Source organism: Zalophus californianus, chromosome 17, assembly GCF_009762305.2.
Source record: "Zalophus californianus isolate mZalCal1 chromosome 17, mZalCal1.pri.v2, whole genome shotgun sequence".
In the NCBI taxonomy this organism is placed as follows: Eukaryota; Metazoa; Chordata; class Mammalia; order Carnivora; family Otariidae; genus Zalophus; species Zalophus californianus.
In genome coordinates this window covers 34,733,864-34,751,204 of record NC_045611.1, presented here as the reverse complement: position 1 = coordinate 34,751,204, position 17,341 = coordinate 34,733,864, and the positions used below count along the sequence as shown (strand labels likewise).

The window sequence follows — 17,341 nt, the reverse complement described above, 5'->3', positions numbered from 1 at the left end:
CCCTTGGAACGCCCTCCCAGACATCATGACCACATGGGCGCCGAGAGCTGCTGGGGCTACTTTCAAAGGGATGCGGTGGTGCCACAGCCATGCCCCGTGGCGGGCTGGCGTGTCCACCTGTGGCTGCAAGTGCTGGCTGATGCCTGCAGCGGAGCTGCCTGTGTGGACGGCTGCACTCCGTGACTGACCATCACGCTGCACAGCTGTGGCAAGGGGTGGGCTAACTCCAGTGCCTCTAATGCCCCACGGCCTCCTGGGGGGTCAGGGAAAGCCACCTCTGCTGAGACTGTGTCCTTGCTTAGCTTTGTCCCTGGCCCCTCCTGCTTCCCTCCTTCTCCCTCCTGAGAACCTTCTTTGGTAAACCACTTCCCCAAATACCCCTGCGAAACTCTGCTCTTAGGCACCTCCTTGGTGCCTCACCTGGCTCTTGGGCCATCAGCTCCTTGCTCCTGGAGAACCCAGCTGTCACCTCTCATCATCTCAGTGTCTCACCTCCCTGGGGCCTCGTCACAGCTTGTGGTGCACCTGTCTGGCTTAAAGCTGGAGCAGCCCCAGTCTTGGGCGGCCCCGCCGAGGTGTGGGACTTGGCAGTTCTGGACTCGGAGCAGGGGTGACCCTTGTAACATCAAACGGTTGTTACGTCGGTTCAGCGAGAGTCCGCTAGTGTGTACCTCGTTTCCCACAGTACTACTGGGCACGTACTAGGAGATCATACATGCAAGCTGTGATTGTTGTCATTTTGTGGCCTGCTCCTGCGCTCCTGGGCCATTGCTGGTTGGCTAGGAGTGGACATCTTGATACGAGCTGACTCCTCAGAGTCTACCTCCTGTAACGTGGAAGTGGTACATGGTGATCATAGTTGGTCCTGGTGCAGAGTCTGGAACAGTGAGGCCAAGGAGGTTGGGCATGGCCACTTTTGCTGCAAGCACAGAGAAGTAGGGAAGGCAGGTCCGCTGCACAGAAGCAGACCCACTGGGGGAAAGGGATGGGGGGGAGCATTTTCTTGATACCAGGGAAGGGCATGGAATTTTGGTCTCAAGTGACAGGACTGGCCGGCCCCTTGGTGCTGGCCCCTCAAGGAGGCTAGAAATGGAGGGCCAGACCGTCCTCCCTGACCTTCTCCTGAGTCCCTCCGCCTGGCCTCCCTTTCCATGTGCTGTTTCCTCCGACAGGGACACTCCTCCCCATTCACAGCTCCCCTGTCCCCACTGGCCGCCTTCCAGTCACCCCACTCACACTTCTGCTCTCTGGCCCTCCAGCCCTCAGCCCTCCTCCCACCAGAAATTCAGAATCTGGCAGGTCTGACTAGAGCCTGACATCGGTGGATGAGCTGGTGGACACGACCCATCGCGGGAGGGACCGAGTGTAGAGGCTTGGCTTCGAGTCTTGGCTCTGCAGGTCACAGAATGGCTCGGCCTCAGTTTCTACACATGCAAGATGGGTTAACCACTCTACCCACCGGCTGCGGTGGAGCTTGGTCCTAGTAAGGGGCTAGTGAGCAGCCCTGGCTGGGACTTGGAGTAACTGTGAGGGACACCTGAAAAGACCAAACAGAAGGGGCCTGATTTCCAGTCTGGAAAGGGGCTTGTGTCATAGAGTCACTTGCTGCTGGGGCTGGTTCTCAGGCACAGGCCCTGGCCCCATCATGCAGAGTTTCCTGGTGATTATGGTAACAGTGACGTGGCGATGCAAAGCCCTAGCTTTGCTTGTTTCAGTTGAAACAAGCCTCAGGGCAGCAGACGGACCCAGGCCTGGGTGCTGGAACATCGGAGGGAGACCGTCACCTCTGCCGAGGCCATCTCTGTGGTGGAGGAAGGCCTCTCTTCCCAGCAGCTCTCCCGGGTGCCCTCCCAGGGACAGGGATCTGGGACCGAGGAACCAGGAGAGTCGGGCAGTCATTATCCAGCACCCCCACCTCAGGGGAACCTCCCTGTGCACTCGGTGCTCAGGCTGGTCCTCCATGCCAATGCTCCTGGGCTGGGGGTGCACCTACAGGTGTCACTGGAAAACACTGTTCCAGGGAGGCAGTGGAGAACCGGCGTTGGATTAAGATCCAGAGTTGAGTCTTGCCTCACCTAATGGCTGATGGTCATGGGAACCCAAGCCAGCTGGCCTCTTTCAGCCGGCCTGAAATAGGCGTTCTCCCAGGCTGGATGATTCCTGTCCTTCCCCACAGTGTGTGCAGAACCCTCTGGACTCCCAGGCCCCCTCTGCGCTCTGCTGGACGGTGACTGGGGTCCCTGGGGCTGTGCGTGATGGACAGCGGGATGGCGTGGATTTGGCGGAGTGTAGCTCGCGTGCTTCATGGGTGCCAGGCGCCCCTCCCTTCGTTCTCCTTCAGAAACTGTCCTGGGATGTGATCGGAACCAGCTTCTGCCAAGAAGTGAATGATACACAGCTCAGTGTATCATTCAGCACTCAGTGGCTCAGTGCTCCCCGGGGTGTCCTGCCTCAGCAGCGTCTTGGGTTTGAAAAACACCAAACGTAAGATGAGGCCTTGAGGAGGAAGCCTTACCGGAGCCACATGCATCGTGAGGGGCACTGCCAGGCCTTCGAGGTGCATTCCTAGCAGTGGGGGTCAGGAAAGAGAAGCACTCGCCTAGGGGCCAGGCCTGCTTCTTAGGGTTTCATTCTGACTGCAGCAACTCTCCGGGAGGGTGTTGGTTCGCAATTTGAGGGCACCCTGGGGCCACCTGGGGAGTTAGAGAGATTCAGATCTCCGTAGTCTGGGGTGTGGCCTGGCCGCAAGCATTTTAGAAGCTCTCCCTACAGGTGATTCAAATGTGCAGCCAGGGCTGCAAACCACCAGCTCCAAGGGTAGCAACGTCACCTCCACTCCGATGAGGAAACAGACCTTGAGGCTGAGTTACCTTCTCAAGGTCACATGGCAAGAAGGGCCAGCTCCGGGCCCAAGCCCACGCGGCCAGGCCGGGATTAGAAAAGGGGCCATCTGGCTGTCCCCCCTACCCCAGCACTGTCCCCTGCACACAGCAGCTGCTCAGGGACTGCTGGTGAACAGAGAAGATGGAATCACAGAAGGGGTGGGAAGCAGAAGCAGGCAGAGAAGGATGTGGGTGTCGGAGACTCCCGCCCCATCTCGGCCCCTTACTAGCGGGGCCTCGGGCTCCTGAGCCCCACACTGGGAGGAAGCACAGCGCCCCGCCCATCCTGGAGGGGACCAGTGGACTGTGCTGGGCCGGCAAGGGGAGAAGCCCACTCTGGTCTGGGGAAGGCATGGGAGCCCAGCAGCGGCTGCAGCTCCTTGGCCGGCGGCGGGAGGCCCTCTCCTTCCTGCAGCCTGTTTTGGTGGGTGAAACTCTAGACGGAAGCTGGAGCCAGAGACGGGCGCGCAGACAAGCGCATTCTCTTCAGGGTGGCCTCCTCCTCTCTGGGAACAGGACGGGGAAGGGCAGGGCCAGCCCAGGCTGACCCCAGACTGGGTTTCAGGCTGTGGGGCCCGACTGAGCTCCCTGGGGCCGCGGCGGGGGTGGGAAGGAAAGCCCCAAAGCTGGAGTCCGAGGTCTGTGCTGGAGTCCAGTGGGAGGGGCTGAGTCAAGAAGTCCCAGGGCCGCTGGGCTTCCAGCTCCAGCACTGGCTATGGGCACTTCTGCCCTGTTTCTGGCAAATCCTTGCTTGCCAGTCACTGCCGCCCACCCTGGAACCACAATGTCAGAGGACTGGAGCTGTGAAAAAGGCTTCTTTCAGGTTTCAAAACCCATCCAGGGTCCTTTTACTGATCTGCGTCGCCCTAAGTGAAATGGAAGGAGGGTGGGTATGATGCACACATGGGCTCACTCCGGACAATGCTGGTCAACTTTTCCTTTTGGAAACTGTGCTCCTGGTGCCGCCCCCACAGGAACAGTGCTGGGCATGGGACCCCCCGCTGTGCGGGAAGGTGGCGGGAGGCAGCTTCCTTCCACAGCTTCTCTGCTCTGCAGCCTGACAGCCTAGACCCAGGTCATGGGCCCTCAATTCTGTTCCCTGGGTGGGGGCAGGGGGTCCATCTCAGGCACCATTCTGGCTGCCACATCACCTCTGGGGAAGGTGACAAATCCTGGCCACGCAGATCTCTCAGTAGCCCTGTGCTCCGGCTCTTCCCAGAGACCTCAGAGGAGTGTGGTGAGGGTAACAAGACAGAACCAGGCGTGGTGAGTGCTCGGCACCAGCTGTCGGGGTCTGCCTACTCACGCATCCCGTGGCCACGCTTCCCTCTCTCCCCTCCCTGGTGGTGAGATTGGGGGGCCCTCCTGGGTGCCTAACTTTTAGGAGCAGTGCCCTCTCTAGCTGGACTTCCATGGTCCTGTTGAGGCTCTAAGGGAAGTGTGGTCCACACTCCCAGAGAGTCAGCAGGGACAGAAGAGCATCCGGAATCTGGAAGACAAGCTCTTGGACCTTTGGTTAGGAGATGTGGGGCGAACTCCAAGGGTGTGAACAGTAATGGGTATCCTAGAGGGGTTGCTGATCAGGGCCACAGTGATGGCTGTGCATGTCACTGAATGGGGCCCAGTGTCAGGCACCCTCACGGACACGTCACGGATATGACACACCTATTCTGCACAATGCCCCTAGAGTAGGATGTGTGGTTCCATTATGCCTGACGGTTGGGGACATGGAAAGGTACGGGGAACGTCTGACTCCGGACAGACAGGCCTGGTGTCTGCCCAGCCAGGGAACTGAACAAAGAAATTCACATTAGGGAATTTTCCAGACAGCCTCAAGAGGAAGTGGGGATGTTGAGAAGGAAAAGCGGCTGCAGGAAACAGCCTGCTTGAAGGTGGGGGCGGAGCTCTCCTGGAGGTGGAGGGGAAAGTTTCAAACACATCAGAAACTGTCAGCCTCTTACCACCATTTTCTGACTGGGGTGAACACTCCTAAGTTCTGTTTGCACCACTCTTTGGGATCTTTCTAAAGATATGAGTCTCTCCCATTTAATCTGCTGAGTCTAGGGGCTGTGATATCCATTTGACTCAAGACGCTTGATTTCAAGGGTTGTAAACCCAACTTGAACTAGCTTAAGCAAAGGGAAATGCGTTTCTCGATAGCTGCGGAAGGGCATGGGTGCCATCAGGCTCCCACAACAACAGCAGCCTGGCACCCCTGCCCAGGAATCTCGCTGTCATGCTCCTACCTCTCTACCATAGTCAGCTTCCCCCTATGGCAGGAAATGGCCTCCAACAGATCTGGGCATGACACTCCTCAGACCCACCGGCAGGGGGGTTAGGGCCCAAGGAGTGGCTCTGACTGGCCTAGCTTGGGCTGGGTATCTGCCCCTGGCCCACTCGCGGGCAGAAGTGAGAGCACACGGCTTGGCTCAGCCTGTCCGGGGCCCACCCTGGACCACATGGTGTGTTGGGAGCCTCGGAGGGAAGGGGAAAGCCGGGCAGACACCCCACCCACAGTCTACAGCAGCGGAGCAGTGGATTCCCTGGTGCAAATGCCGACAGTGTAACTTCTGAAGGTCTTATCGGCTGCCAGATACCGTAGTCAAGAAGGCACTGTCGTCCAGTTCAATTGAGCAGACTTTTATTGAGCACCTATTAAGTGCAAGGCACTGTGCTAGGTGCCACGGGGAAATACAAAGAGTGAACACAGATGGTCCCTGCCCGCGAGGAGCTCACAGTCTAGAAAGGGAGGTGAGACACAGTACACAATCAGCTGGGGTGACACCAGCCGGCGCAGCCAGTGCCAAAAGCCAGACACAAGTGCTGTGGGTCACAGAGCGCCATGGGGTTGCTTCTGGGCAGAGAAGCATGGGCAAGAGTACAAACAGGACGCAGGCTGGGCCTTTGAGGGGGAAGCCACTTGGGAGAAAGGGCATCTCTAGCCGAGGAAATAGGTGCACGCAGAGGCGGGAGCCCACAGGTAACTGAGGAAATGTGTGTGGGCCGCAGTGAGCCTCCGGGGAAGGGCTGTTCCAAGTGGGCAGTCACACGTGGCCACGAGGCGGACGGTACAGATAGTGCTCAGGGAGGGCTGAGCTCGGTGCTCTGGTCGCGAGGCACTGAAGATCACTGAACAGAGACGAGGGTGTGACCAGCAATGTGGTTTTGGAAGATAAATCTGGGAGGGAGAGGAGGGCTGACTGGTCAGGGGCCGCAGCCCACGGAAAGGGGTGGATGGAGGGGACTTTGTGGCAGGGTGGGGCGGGGATGGAGAGTGAGGGACAGATGCAGGCGGAGGGCCTGGGGACCGAGTCTGAGGACGGCACAGGGCTCCCAGCTGAGCTAGAAATGCACTCCTGCAGGGCACGCCTAGCAGTGGGACTACAAGTCGCTGCCCAGGGGGGACACGTGGAGCTAGGAAAGTTAGGGAGGACGAAAGCTGGAGTTAGAGCCCTAAGGGTGAGTGCACTTTCTCACCATGTGGTCCCCAGACAGCCTGCATGGGAAACAGGGAGCTTGCTGCAGTCTCGGATTTCCACGCTTTATTCCAGGGCCAAATTTTTAGTAAGAGCTGCCCTCCCCACCATGAGTTCCATGGCTGGTCCAAAGTTTGAGAACCACCTGTCAAGAAAGAAAATCAGACTGGCCTTCCAGTAAAAGAAGAGAAAGGAATGAAGAACATTTGGGAGGGAAATCTCAGAAAATGGGCAAAATAAGGGCAACAATATCAAAATAGTCTGGTCACTGAGTGTGGACACGACCTCTGAATTTAGCAATTCCGTGGTCCCCGGTGACTTCTAGACTATTTCCAAGTGGTGGGATGAAGGCCAAGTTTGCAAAACAAGAGTGGGAAGGTGAGGGAGAGCAGCAACGCATGGATACGGTTCTTAGGAGAAATCAGCTGATGTTCTGTTAGGGTCTAAACTGTAATAACGGGGAGTAACAGAGAGGTCAATCATTAAGAAATAAATGGCATGAGGCCGCGGGGCCAACGGAACAGACCATGGTTAGGAGAGGACAGGGACACAGGAAGGGGGGCAGGAGAGGACATGGCAGTGCTGGTGGAGAGCTGCAAGTAGGAAGGCCACATCTCGGAGGTGCCAGGCTGGGAGCTGAGGGAGAACGGTGCCTGCCCAGGCCCAGACTCAGGGGGGGCCAGGGCCTGGGGCATTTCCTGTGATGGAGGAGGGTGCTTGGGAGCATGGGTTTCTCCGTGAATCGGATTCCACACGGGCCACAACAAGCCTAAGGAAGCAAGACCCCAGGCCTCCTCTCAGAAACGAAAAGCTGCAACAGGCCTGAGTCCCTGACGACTCTGCCAAGCCACAGCTGAGCCTGCCAGACAAGCCGAGCCGTCATCCAGGATGGCTAAGAGGCCTTCCCCCTGTCTTCTTGCCCGCAGCCTACAGGGTCTCAAACACAGGCTACTGGACAGAAAGGTTAAACAAGGTTCTTTTCCTCCCAGAGAAGGCAGCCAGGGCCTGGGGCAGAAGGCAGGCCCGGGAACCATCCTGTATCACCATCTACTTAATTCTCTAACCCCGGACAACCTCTCTCTGAGGAGCAGACACCCGCTTGCCTACTGAACGAGGTGGCACTCCCTGCCTGGCCCCCTCCTTCTAGGAATGCCAGGGAGTGCAGGAAGCAGAGCCACGACACACGAACGCCCGAGGAATTGCAGGAGGAGGCGCATTGCTGCCAACATCACCAAGGTGGTTCAGAAATCGACTGCTGGGGGCAGACCATGAAGAAACATTTGAGTAGCGTCAACACTGAGCCTAGTATTAAGAGAAGGCTGAGAACAAGTAATGACTCTTTTTAATGGTTTGAAAATGGAATTTTTAATTTTCAAGTTTCAGAAAGAGCTGTGACTTTTGTTATGTTGTAATTTATCAAGGGAAGGAATTAACCCACTTAATTTCCTGCATCCTTCCTTAATTTCCTGCATCCTTCCTTCCCATACCCTAGAAAGAGGAAAGGGGCAGGTAGAGCCCTCAGAAACAATACTAAGAATACAGAGGCTTAGATAACCCAAAGGTCAAGGGTCAAGTCACTTTTAGAGCCCAGGAAAACTCTGGAACCCCGGCCTAGCCAGTCCCACCTGGCATCACTGGAGGCCCAGTCCCCTTCCAGGAAGACCTGTGTGGCTAAGCCTGGGCCAGCAAGGTTTACTGCTGGGTCCTTCTCTGCAAATAGGAGAAATACTGGATTGGCAAGGCTGTCAGACCAAACCTCAACCCAGAAGATCAGAGTCACTGCGAGACAGCCCTAGCCCTCACACGTCTGCCACACTTTTACAAACCACCAGTTCTGAAGCCGAGGCACAGGGGCTGCGATTGAGTCACTTCCTACCCACCTCAAGTCTCCTACCTCCACATCCACAGCTGGGTGGGTGACTCTGGCCACCTGCCCCAAAGCGGCAGCTGACAACCGGTTCCTCGTTAGGAGGCATCTTAAAGGCATCGGGAGAGAAAACATGATTGAAATCCAAGTCCAACCACCTGGAGGACTCTGGATTCATCCCGAGGGAAGCAGGGGTCGTACACACCGGGAGGGAGCCTCCTGGGGAGCCACCAGCTCTGCTCGCGGCCAACAAAGTCCCTTCACCGTGAAGAACAGACCGGCCCCGAGTCCTCAGCAGCTGTTCTGGGGGCTGGGAGGGGCACGACCCCCAGGGCAGACACGAAACTGCCAGTGAGCAGCCTGGGAAGAGAACAGGTACAAAATACAAAGCCCTTTGAAAGTCCAGAGAACAGTAAAGATGTTAAGTATAATTACCCAGGAAAAGAACTTCACTGACACAGAATTTGAGCAACACTGAAAACACAATACCAAGATACCAATGCTGAGATAGACTCACTGGAAGGACGGCTGAGGAGAACACTAAAAAGACAAACACAGGAAAAATAAATAAGGGGCTGAGCCCCCACGGCAGCTACTAATGCTATTTATTGGCTTGAGTCATTCTTGAGAATAGAAAACCACTTTTTGGCAAAGCTGCACAAACTTCGCATGGAGGTTGTGGACATAAAATTATGGTAACAACGGGGCTCTTCACGGATCTTCCTCACATCCCGCTATTATTTTCAGAGGCTAAGACATGACTTCTAGAGTCAGGCCAGGTATAGCAAGGCCTTAGCCTGGTGAACGTGTCAGAGCACTGGACGAGGAGTCTGGTTCCTGCCCAGCTGCTCCACAGCTATGGACCTGGGCGTGTGTGGACGCGAGCATGCTGAGCCTCAGTTCCCTCTTCTGCAGGGTGGGAGGGGAAGTAGGGTGGGACTACAGGAGTTCTAGAATTTCTTCTTGCCCTGACATTCTGGGAGTCTGAGCCCTGGTCATTCACAATGGCTAGGCACAGGTGCCATCTAGTGGCACCACCTGCCCCCTCTCACAAATGTCTCCAGTAAAAGACCCACAGGAGCAAAGCCTATTCCTCTGACTCTGATTCCAGGCATGAGGGCAGAGGAGGCTGGGGAGTGGTGAGCACACTTCATGTTAGTGGACGTTACACAGTCATCTCAAGAAAATATACTTTAAGAGATCTTGCTTTCCCTAAAAAAGCAACTTTTTTTTTTATTTAGAAAGGCTAATCATATCCGTTTGTCAATATTTTCAGCTTTAAGGAAAATAGTTTAAAAAACATAAAAATGTAAATACACTCAAGAGTAACTGCTATTAAACAGTTCTGAACAGGCAGAAAATGTACTTTCCTTTTACAGAAAATGTTAAATCTGTAATAGCAGCATAATTTATATATAGAAAAAGCTGGTTTTGAAAACCCAGATTTTTTTATACACAAAACATCTGTTTTCTTTTCTATACACTACAACAGAATTTCCACTGGGAAATTGGTTTCTTCACATTATGTCGCTTCCTGCTGCCACGTGCAGACACAAGCTAAAGTGTAACCTTCAGTCCAACACCATGGCAGACAGTGCGTTCAGGTCTTTCATGTATGGATGGGCCACAAGAATCTGGTCGATTTTCAGTCTTTGCTCAGAGTCAGGGAAGATCTTCAGAAGGGCTTCCCTCAGCTCACTTGTTTCCGCAGGGGACCTCTGTGCCGGCATGGGCACGCTCTGCTGCATACTGGGAAGGTTCGGCAGAACTGGAAAGCGGGGCTGCTGAGGAAGCCAGTGGCTGGGTGGAGTGCCCTGAATCCGGGCTGGAGGCTGGTGACTGGTGCTGGCTGCCTGGGTGCCAGGGACTCTGAAGCTGGGGTCAAACATGCCCACATTTGGCAAGGCATTGAGTAGGGGCTGCATATCTCTGTGAATAGAGTGAGTCTGGTGAGTTGGGTTATAAGACAAATGAGAAACCTGTCAAAAATGATCTGCTGGTGACCTTGAGGCTGTGCTGCTCCACGGCTTCTGAAGGCAAGCTGCCCACAGAGGGGTCCACGGGGCTGGTGCCTACACCACCTCCCAACTGGTCATGATGGGGAGTGATAGCTCTCCACCAGCTACCCCACCCTCCCAGGTCCGTAGCTCCGAGAACTGACCCCAGCCAACTGTTGGCCCTAAGCCTGGGTTTGCCAGAATCACCTGGGAGCTTTCAAGAGACACAGATAACAGGGTCTCACTCTTCTGGAGACTCGAATTCTGTGTGGGGCCCCGGCTGGGAGGGCTTAGAAGAAGGGACTCCTTTGGGGAGAGGAGCCATTTCTGGTTCCGCAGGCCCCCCGGTCTGGGCAAGGTGCTGGTGCCCACAACCTATATGTTCATGGGTGTGTGTGTGTGTGTGTGTGTGTGTCTGTGTGTGTAAAGGGCATGTGTCTGGGTGAGGTGCCCACAACCTATATGTTCATGGGTGTGTGTGTGTGTGTGTGTGTGTGTGTATGTTTAAAGGGCATGTGTCTGGGAGAGGTGCTGGCGCCCACAACCTATAATGCTCATGGGTGTGGGTGTGTGTGTAAAGGGCATGTGTCTCGGTAAGAAGCTTCCCAGGTGACTTGGACTTGCAGGCGAGAAATGGGCTGGCTGAACACTTTTCCCAACTTCAAAAGCTTAACTAACTGGAATTCCGAAGTTAGACCCTCTGTGAGGGGTTATTATTAACTTCTTACTCAATTAGTTAACACATTGTAAAGAGAGATTAGGTGTGCAGGCAGGATGGACCCTGCTGCCAGGCTGCTGAGGTGTGGAAGGAGCCAGAAAACTCTCTTTCCATTAAGTCTGACCCATGGGCCCTGATGCTTGCACACAGGCACCAGGTCTTTAAGAAATGATTTCTAAGACCAGGGAGCTGAAATCTCGCTGGTCTCCTCTGTAGAAGTACCTCTGTGTGAACTACCCCCAAATCCAAACCTAGAACCCCGAAGGGATCCGGTTATAAATAAAACAGGTCAGCTGTCACTGGGTCATACTGTCTGCCAGCTGGGCACACAGATACTCTAGTTAACAATGTCCATTACCCGAGAATTCTGAAAACAGAAACAACCACTAGCAACATATCTTTAAAAAAACGAAACAAAAACCCAAACTACAACAAAGAAAACCTAAACTATCAAATCAATTTCAGATGAATATGAAATACTGGCTTCTCCATTCAGTGGAGATAAAGAGTCAGTTCCCCAGGTAGTGATTCCTGAATAGGAAGTAAATTAATAGGAGCATAACAAATTAAAAAAGCAAATGATTTTGGAAAATGAATATAGAAGGATATTCACATGTACAAAACGAACCTAAGTGGCATATGCTAATAAGTGAGAGCCAGCAAAATCTGCTTATTTTTTAGACCTACAGAAAGTTTGGCTCCCATCCTCTCCTAGGATTAAAACCAAAAGGACCACAAATGGAGATCTGGTCTTTAAGGTGCGTGCTTGATTAGTTTTCAAATATATTACACCAGCACTAAGTCTAAGGCTAATAAAAATTTTAAAAAAGTGCCATCTTTAGTCCTTCAGAGACATCACTTACACTAAAGCACAAAGAAGTGAAACAAGTCTGTAAATACAAAACAATGTGAAAAAGCAAATACCTAAGGAAGACTTCCTTCCGAAGAAAGTCTTCTAATCGAGGTCCGCTTCTTCCCAGAGGGTCATCAGGAACCATAAATATGTCCCCAACGAAGGTATACTGAAGCAATCTACAACACAGAGTATGATTACAATGCTGGAGAAATGATGAAGCTTTTATTGTTGCAGGAACTGAGAACAAAGTAGCAGTGGCCACCTAATTCCAAGGCAACAGTCACCTATAAAATTATAAGGCTGCTTAATTGCCTAACGGAAAAAAACAACATCCAAGTTAAACCATCTGAATTTCTCTCTTGGATACAAATTCAATAAAGTAGGAAACTTTTATCAGTTGGCCCTCACATTTCTTATTGAGACTTACAGATTTTTTTATCTGGGCTTAGGAAGCAGCTTCTCCTAATACAACTTTGAAAACAAGATTTAAAGACTGTCAGCTTAGGACACAACAGGGGCTCAACAAAGGTTTTATTTTTGTTTTGAATAGTTGTGTCTACAGGCAAACCCACTGAAGAAAACCTCTTAAAACAACAATATGATCTATGAGGACAGAAAATCTGAGATCAGTTCAGCATGATTTAGTAAATATGGGCAAGATGTAAAAAAAAAAAAAAGGTCAAGTGCTTCAGGACAACCCACCCTTTGTTGTCTAGACCTTGGTTTCTGCCTTGTTTTGTGAGTTCTGAAAGCAATGGGTTGGTATAGAAACATGAGTCCTGACTGCATTTAGACCTTTCATACACAGATGAGTGTCCAATAAATACTGACAATGAGTCCAGGGCAAAGATCCAACAGAAACATGTCCTAGAAGATTAATGGCTTGTTAACTGTGCCCAGAAGGTCAAAGACCAATTCTCAGTTCAGCTCTCACCAACAGCTTATTAACAGCATGTGAGTCAAAATGCACAGAGTCATTAACTCACACCTGGGCACTTACAGCAAAGAATTATTTTCTAAAATCCTCTAATGATTTAGCAAAGTACAAGTATCAGACAAGGGGCAACTCTGAACCCCAAGAGAGGTAAATATCCAGTTATACCTGTTACATACTACTTATACACAGCTCGAGGTATGCTGAGTTGTTTTTAGATTTGTGGCATACAGTCCTCCCTGGCGCCATCACAGACTGTTGCTGTTAGGTAACTTGATCAGATGATGCTTGTTAACAAGAAGTCCTGGAAGCCAGTGTTCACTGATCTTCAGGCAGGTGGACACATTCAGAGTATCATCACAAATAAAACACATCTGTGAATGCTCAACTCTTGACTATTCTGGATGATATTCAAACACGTTTTCAATATATATGATTAAACTATGATGGTAAACGGTCAAGAAAAGCATCACAGATTGAAAAGCACAAATACTCTTCCCACTCCCAAGAAGTGAAAACTCAATCAGCAGGTTGATTTTGGTTCCATCCGCTTACTGGAATCACAGTGCTGTCATTAAACCCACCCTTCGTATTTCATGGCTGAATCAAGCACGGATGCCTAGTGAGTTGCCAAAGTCTCCCCTGGCATCAGGGCAAAGCCAAGTTAGGAGGCAATTTCTGCTCCACTACACTGTTAACAAGAGTTAACTACGCCATAAACATGTGCCTCTTGCCTCCTGTCAGGGAACACCGGATCTCTCGAAGACACCCTGCAGCCACCACAGCATGCCCATACATCACCCACTGGTTTTGCAGCTTTGTACTGGGACCCCCCACTTACCTAGAGGGGCCAGCCATAGTCTTGGATGGGGAGGACGGTCTTATGATACTTTGGTTCCCTATACTGCTTTCTGCAGGGCCAAGGTGAACACCAAACAAAACCAAACAATAAACAACAAAAAACACTTAGCCAAAGACAAAGAAGAAAATATTACCTTTTTGTAATAATTTCTCTCCAAGAGAGTGACTCAGTCACAAATTCTCTGAAGTTATCATTTGTTACAATTATGCCACCAGTTTTGTCCGCTAAGTGTAGTAGAAACCTATAGTAATATAAGAGGTTAAAATGGGCAAGCAGGCATTCCTGGCTTACAGAAGCTATGTTATAAGAAAACAGAAGGATTTCCTCTTCACAGGAAAATCACCAAAGAATTTAACTATGGCTAGTTAAGATGTAGCCCTTGCCAGCTGAAGATCAATCTGAAATACTGAATACCTCTGAAATTATTAGTGATTATAAATGGTTTGGTTTTCATACAATATTCTGTTTTTAAAAATGATCTCAACCACAATTTACACATTTTTCTAGAAAAGTTGTATTATCATAGATAGTGGTCATCAGATGATGCATGAGGACTATAGTCGAGAATAAATTCGAGTTGACAAGCCTGTGAAATCACTATTCAAGTTTTGGTTGCTAAGCTACAGTACTCTGGTTCTAAGATTAGCTGCTTGGTACAGTCAGCCTTGCATCAAAAAACAAAAACAAAAACCCACAGGTTCACATCTTTGGCTCGGACTTGAGATGTCTAGAACTATCATTCTGTTTAGCCCCAGTTATAGATCCACTCGAATGCCATTTATGAGAAGCTGCACTGGTGATACGGAAGGGTAAGAATTCAATACTGACAATTCTAGTTCATCGCTGGAGATTATTCACGCTCAAACCCTCTTAATGAGAGATTTGTGAGGATAATAATGTTGAGTTTTCTCCCTTAGGGTGACTGCATTTGTCTAAGGCAATGTAGACAAAGACAACAAAACAATACATTAAGAGAATCACTAGAATCGAAGGTGCAAACAACTGCTTTTATTAGTGATAGTGAATACTTCAAAGGAATTAAAAAACAAGCCTCATTAGTTTCAGAGGTCTTAGGATGCCTTGGAAAGTATGAATTAACGTTTTGATTTATTAATGAATATTTTATAAACTATTCCCAGCTGGCATGACTTGTAAGTGGTGAGGTTTGCTCAGAGGTACTAACAAAAATAGTAAGGTATTCTGAGTGCGTGTACTGTGAATCAAGAAATAGATCCAGGTCTGCTAAAACCCCAGAGTCATATAAATTAAGCACAAGCTTATTTAGTCTGCATACTTGCACATGCCTTGAAATTCTGCAGGTGTGCAGCTATAGTGTTAAGAGATCTGAAGGTTCTTCTCAAGCCCAGCAGCCCTCCTGCCCCTCCACCCGAGTACTGCAGGGTCTGAGGCCAGTATCACAGAGAGGACTGGGACTGGTCTCCCAGTACTTCCTCAGCCCTGCCCCACCCTGACGTGCTGTTCTCCTTCCACTTCCTCTCACGCTATTCTCTCACATCACCTCTGATTCTCCCCATCTGATCTGGTCTCTCATTCCAGCCTGGAGAAGGGCAAGGGGCTGGCAAGGAGAAGGCCCTGTGGACCTTTTGCTGAAGGAATGCCTGTCATCCCAAATCTGCCCCCCCGCAACCCGGGCCCCTCTTTTCATCTTTCACCCATCTATCACTCACTAGTTTGGGTTATAAGCCAAAAGCACTGTCTTCAGTGTGGGGGGACCATTCTGGCGGAATACTGAGGCAAAACCACCAGCACATTCTAAGAGCTTCAGGCCAGAACACCATAAAGGGGGTGAATGCAGGAGTGGAAAGAAAAAGTGACCACTACTTAGGTTCCCAGATACTGGTAGGGTTGCTACTACTGGCTTCCCTCCAAAGAGAAGGGTTTGAAAAACTGGCTGTCATGCCGCTGGTCATACTCAGGACCTTCCCTTATTCAATCACAACAGAACTCCCCCTATTATTTATTTGTGTGCCTTCTTTAGATCACAAACTCCTTACAGCAGGAAATGTGTCTGAATCATGTGTGTTCCCAGAGCCTAGCTCTGTGCATTGCACTTGGTTGGTGCTCAGTAAAGCTTTTAGAAAAAAATGTAAAAGGTGCAGATTAAAGCCTACTGTCTTCAATGCACTAACACCTGCTTTCTGAGTGACACACCAACCTAAGAAATGCAGCTTACTCCTATCACACTCTGGGTCAGCTGAGACCATCTTTTATTACGTGGAAGAAATACTGAGGGCTCAGGTATGACAATAACAAACTAAGTCACTGGCCAAAATCAACCAGGAGGAGATAGATGTTTGAAAAGCATTCTTGAGGCTGCCACACTAAGACAAGACAAACTTTACTTGAACATTACTTTTATGCATCAAAAAAGAGAACTCAATGTCTGCTTTACTTATGGATTCTCAGTCATGTTTTACTAAGAAACAAACATTCTAACCAAACAGATTTTAGGTAACGTTCCTAAACCCATATAGCAAAAAAATAACCCACTGAGTATATAACCTTAGTGACCATAAATATTAAAATTCTCAAACCCCTTGATCTATTAAGCCCTTTATGCATGGGGATCCAGGAGCACCACAAACTGTCTAAAGGAGCAGGTGGTGGGCTCCTCAGCACCCCGCACCCACCTCAGGAAGGAAAACAGCCTTTCGTACCTGTCATCATGAGAAGCAATTCTTTCTCCAAAGACCATCCGGGCAGGAGTTAAAGATAATATTCCAAGCTCCTGGAGCTGGGTTAAGAAGTGCTGTTCTGTTCATGGAATAAGTTGAATACACATTCAGAAAGAGGCTATCCTCCCAGATGTTTAAATAAATAAAAGTACCCCCAAATGTTTCACTTGGAGAGTTAGGAAAACCTTTACTGACTCAGGAAGACTAACTCATTGGGAAGAAAAAAAAAAAAAAAATCAAGCAACATACATACTAAGGCAAATACAACATAAAAACTGATCTTAGCTATTTTTTTAAATATAAAAAAGTTCAACTCATTTGCTCCTGAAATTAAGAGTAAGCCATAAACCTGTATTTAATGAACTCTACCATCCAGAATGTTTTCACACTCACATCACAAGCAGTAGGACAGAGAGACTGAAGACACAAGTCCCAGAAAGAGGGTGGGGGTGGGGCAGGAAACAGAGGAAGTGGCAGGGGCACTCAGCTCTGCCGCATCCCAAGGAAGGCCTGTGTGGACCCCATTCCAAGAGTATGTCAAAATATCCCTCTAGCTGGCACTGTATCCAACCTCTCTGTTATCTGCATGAACCTATACTGATTTTCATGGGAGTGGGTCATGACAGAGAAGAAAAGAGGGTCAAAGCCAAACTTTAGAAAACCAGTCAATGGGCAAAAAGCAGCTAAATGCTCAGGGTAAGAGAGTATCCCCTGCAACGGTACTCACCACTGGCTTAGACTGAGCCCCCCCCTCCCCCCCCCGCCGCCCCAGTGTTTTACTGTCCTAGAGATGCACAGCATGGAGGGCTCACAGGAGGGAGCACAAGACCCTCTCAAAGATCCTACTGCAAAAATTAGTGGCTCTGCCTCAGTCCTCAAGCACCCTCGGTTAAGACAAATACGCTCTCCAGGGGCGCCTGGGTGGCTCAGTCATTAAGGACCTGCCTTCAGCTCAAGTCATGATCCCAGGATCCTGGGATCGAGCCCCACATCGGGCTCCTTGCTCAGCGGGAAGTCTGCTTCTCCCTCTCCCACTCCCCCTGCTTGTGTTCC

The 17,341-nt window shown here is 50.5% G+C and overlaps 1 protein-coding gene across 3 annotated transcripts in view; it reads right to left on the bottom strand.

The window, feature by feature from the left end:
* Positions 1-9,428: 9,428 nt before the first annotated feature.
* Positions 9,429-17,341, bottom strand: part of N4BP1 (NEDD4 binding protein 1) — a 44,127-nt gene continuing 36,214 nt past the window's right edge. Inside the window, exons 4-7 of one of the 3 annotated variants that reach the window (XM_027617567.2) lie at positions 16,271-16,367; positions 13,726-13,833; positions 11,865-11,972; positions 9,429-10,154 (exon numbers count right to left, since the gene is read on the bottom strand). In XM_027617567.2, coding sequence (XP_027473368.1) covers positions 9,797-10,154; positions 11,865-11,972; positions 13,726-13,833; positions 16,271-16,367 — 671 coding nt within the window. In that variant the 3' untranslated portion in view covers positions 9,429-9,796. The remainder of the gene's footprint in view (positions 10,155-11,864; positions 11,973-13,725; positions 13,834-16,270; positions 16,368-17,341) is intronic. The other 2 variants (XM_027617568.2, XM_027617569.2) reach the window with 2 other exon arrangements.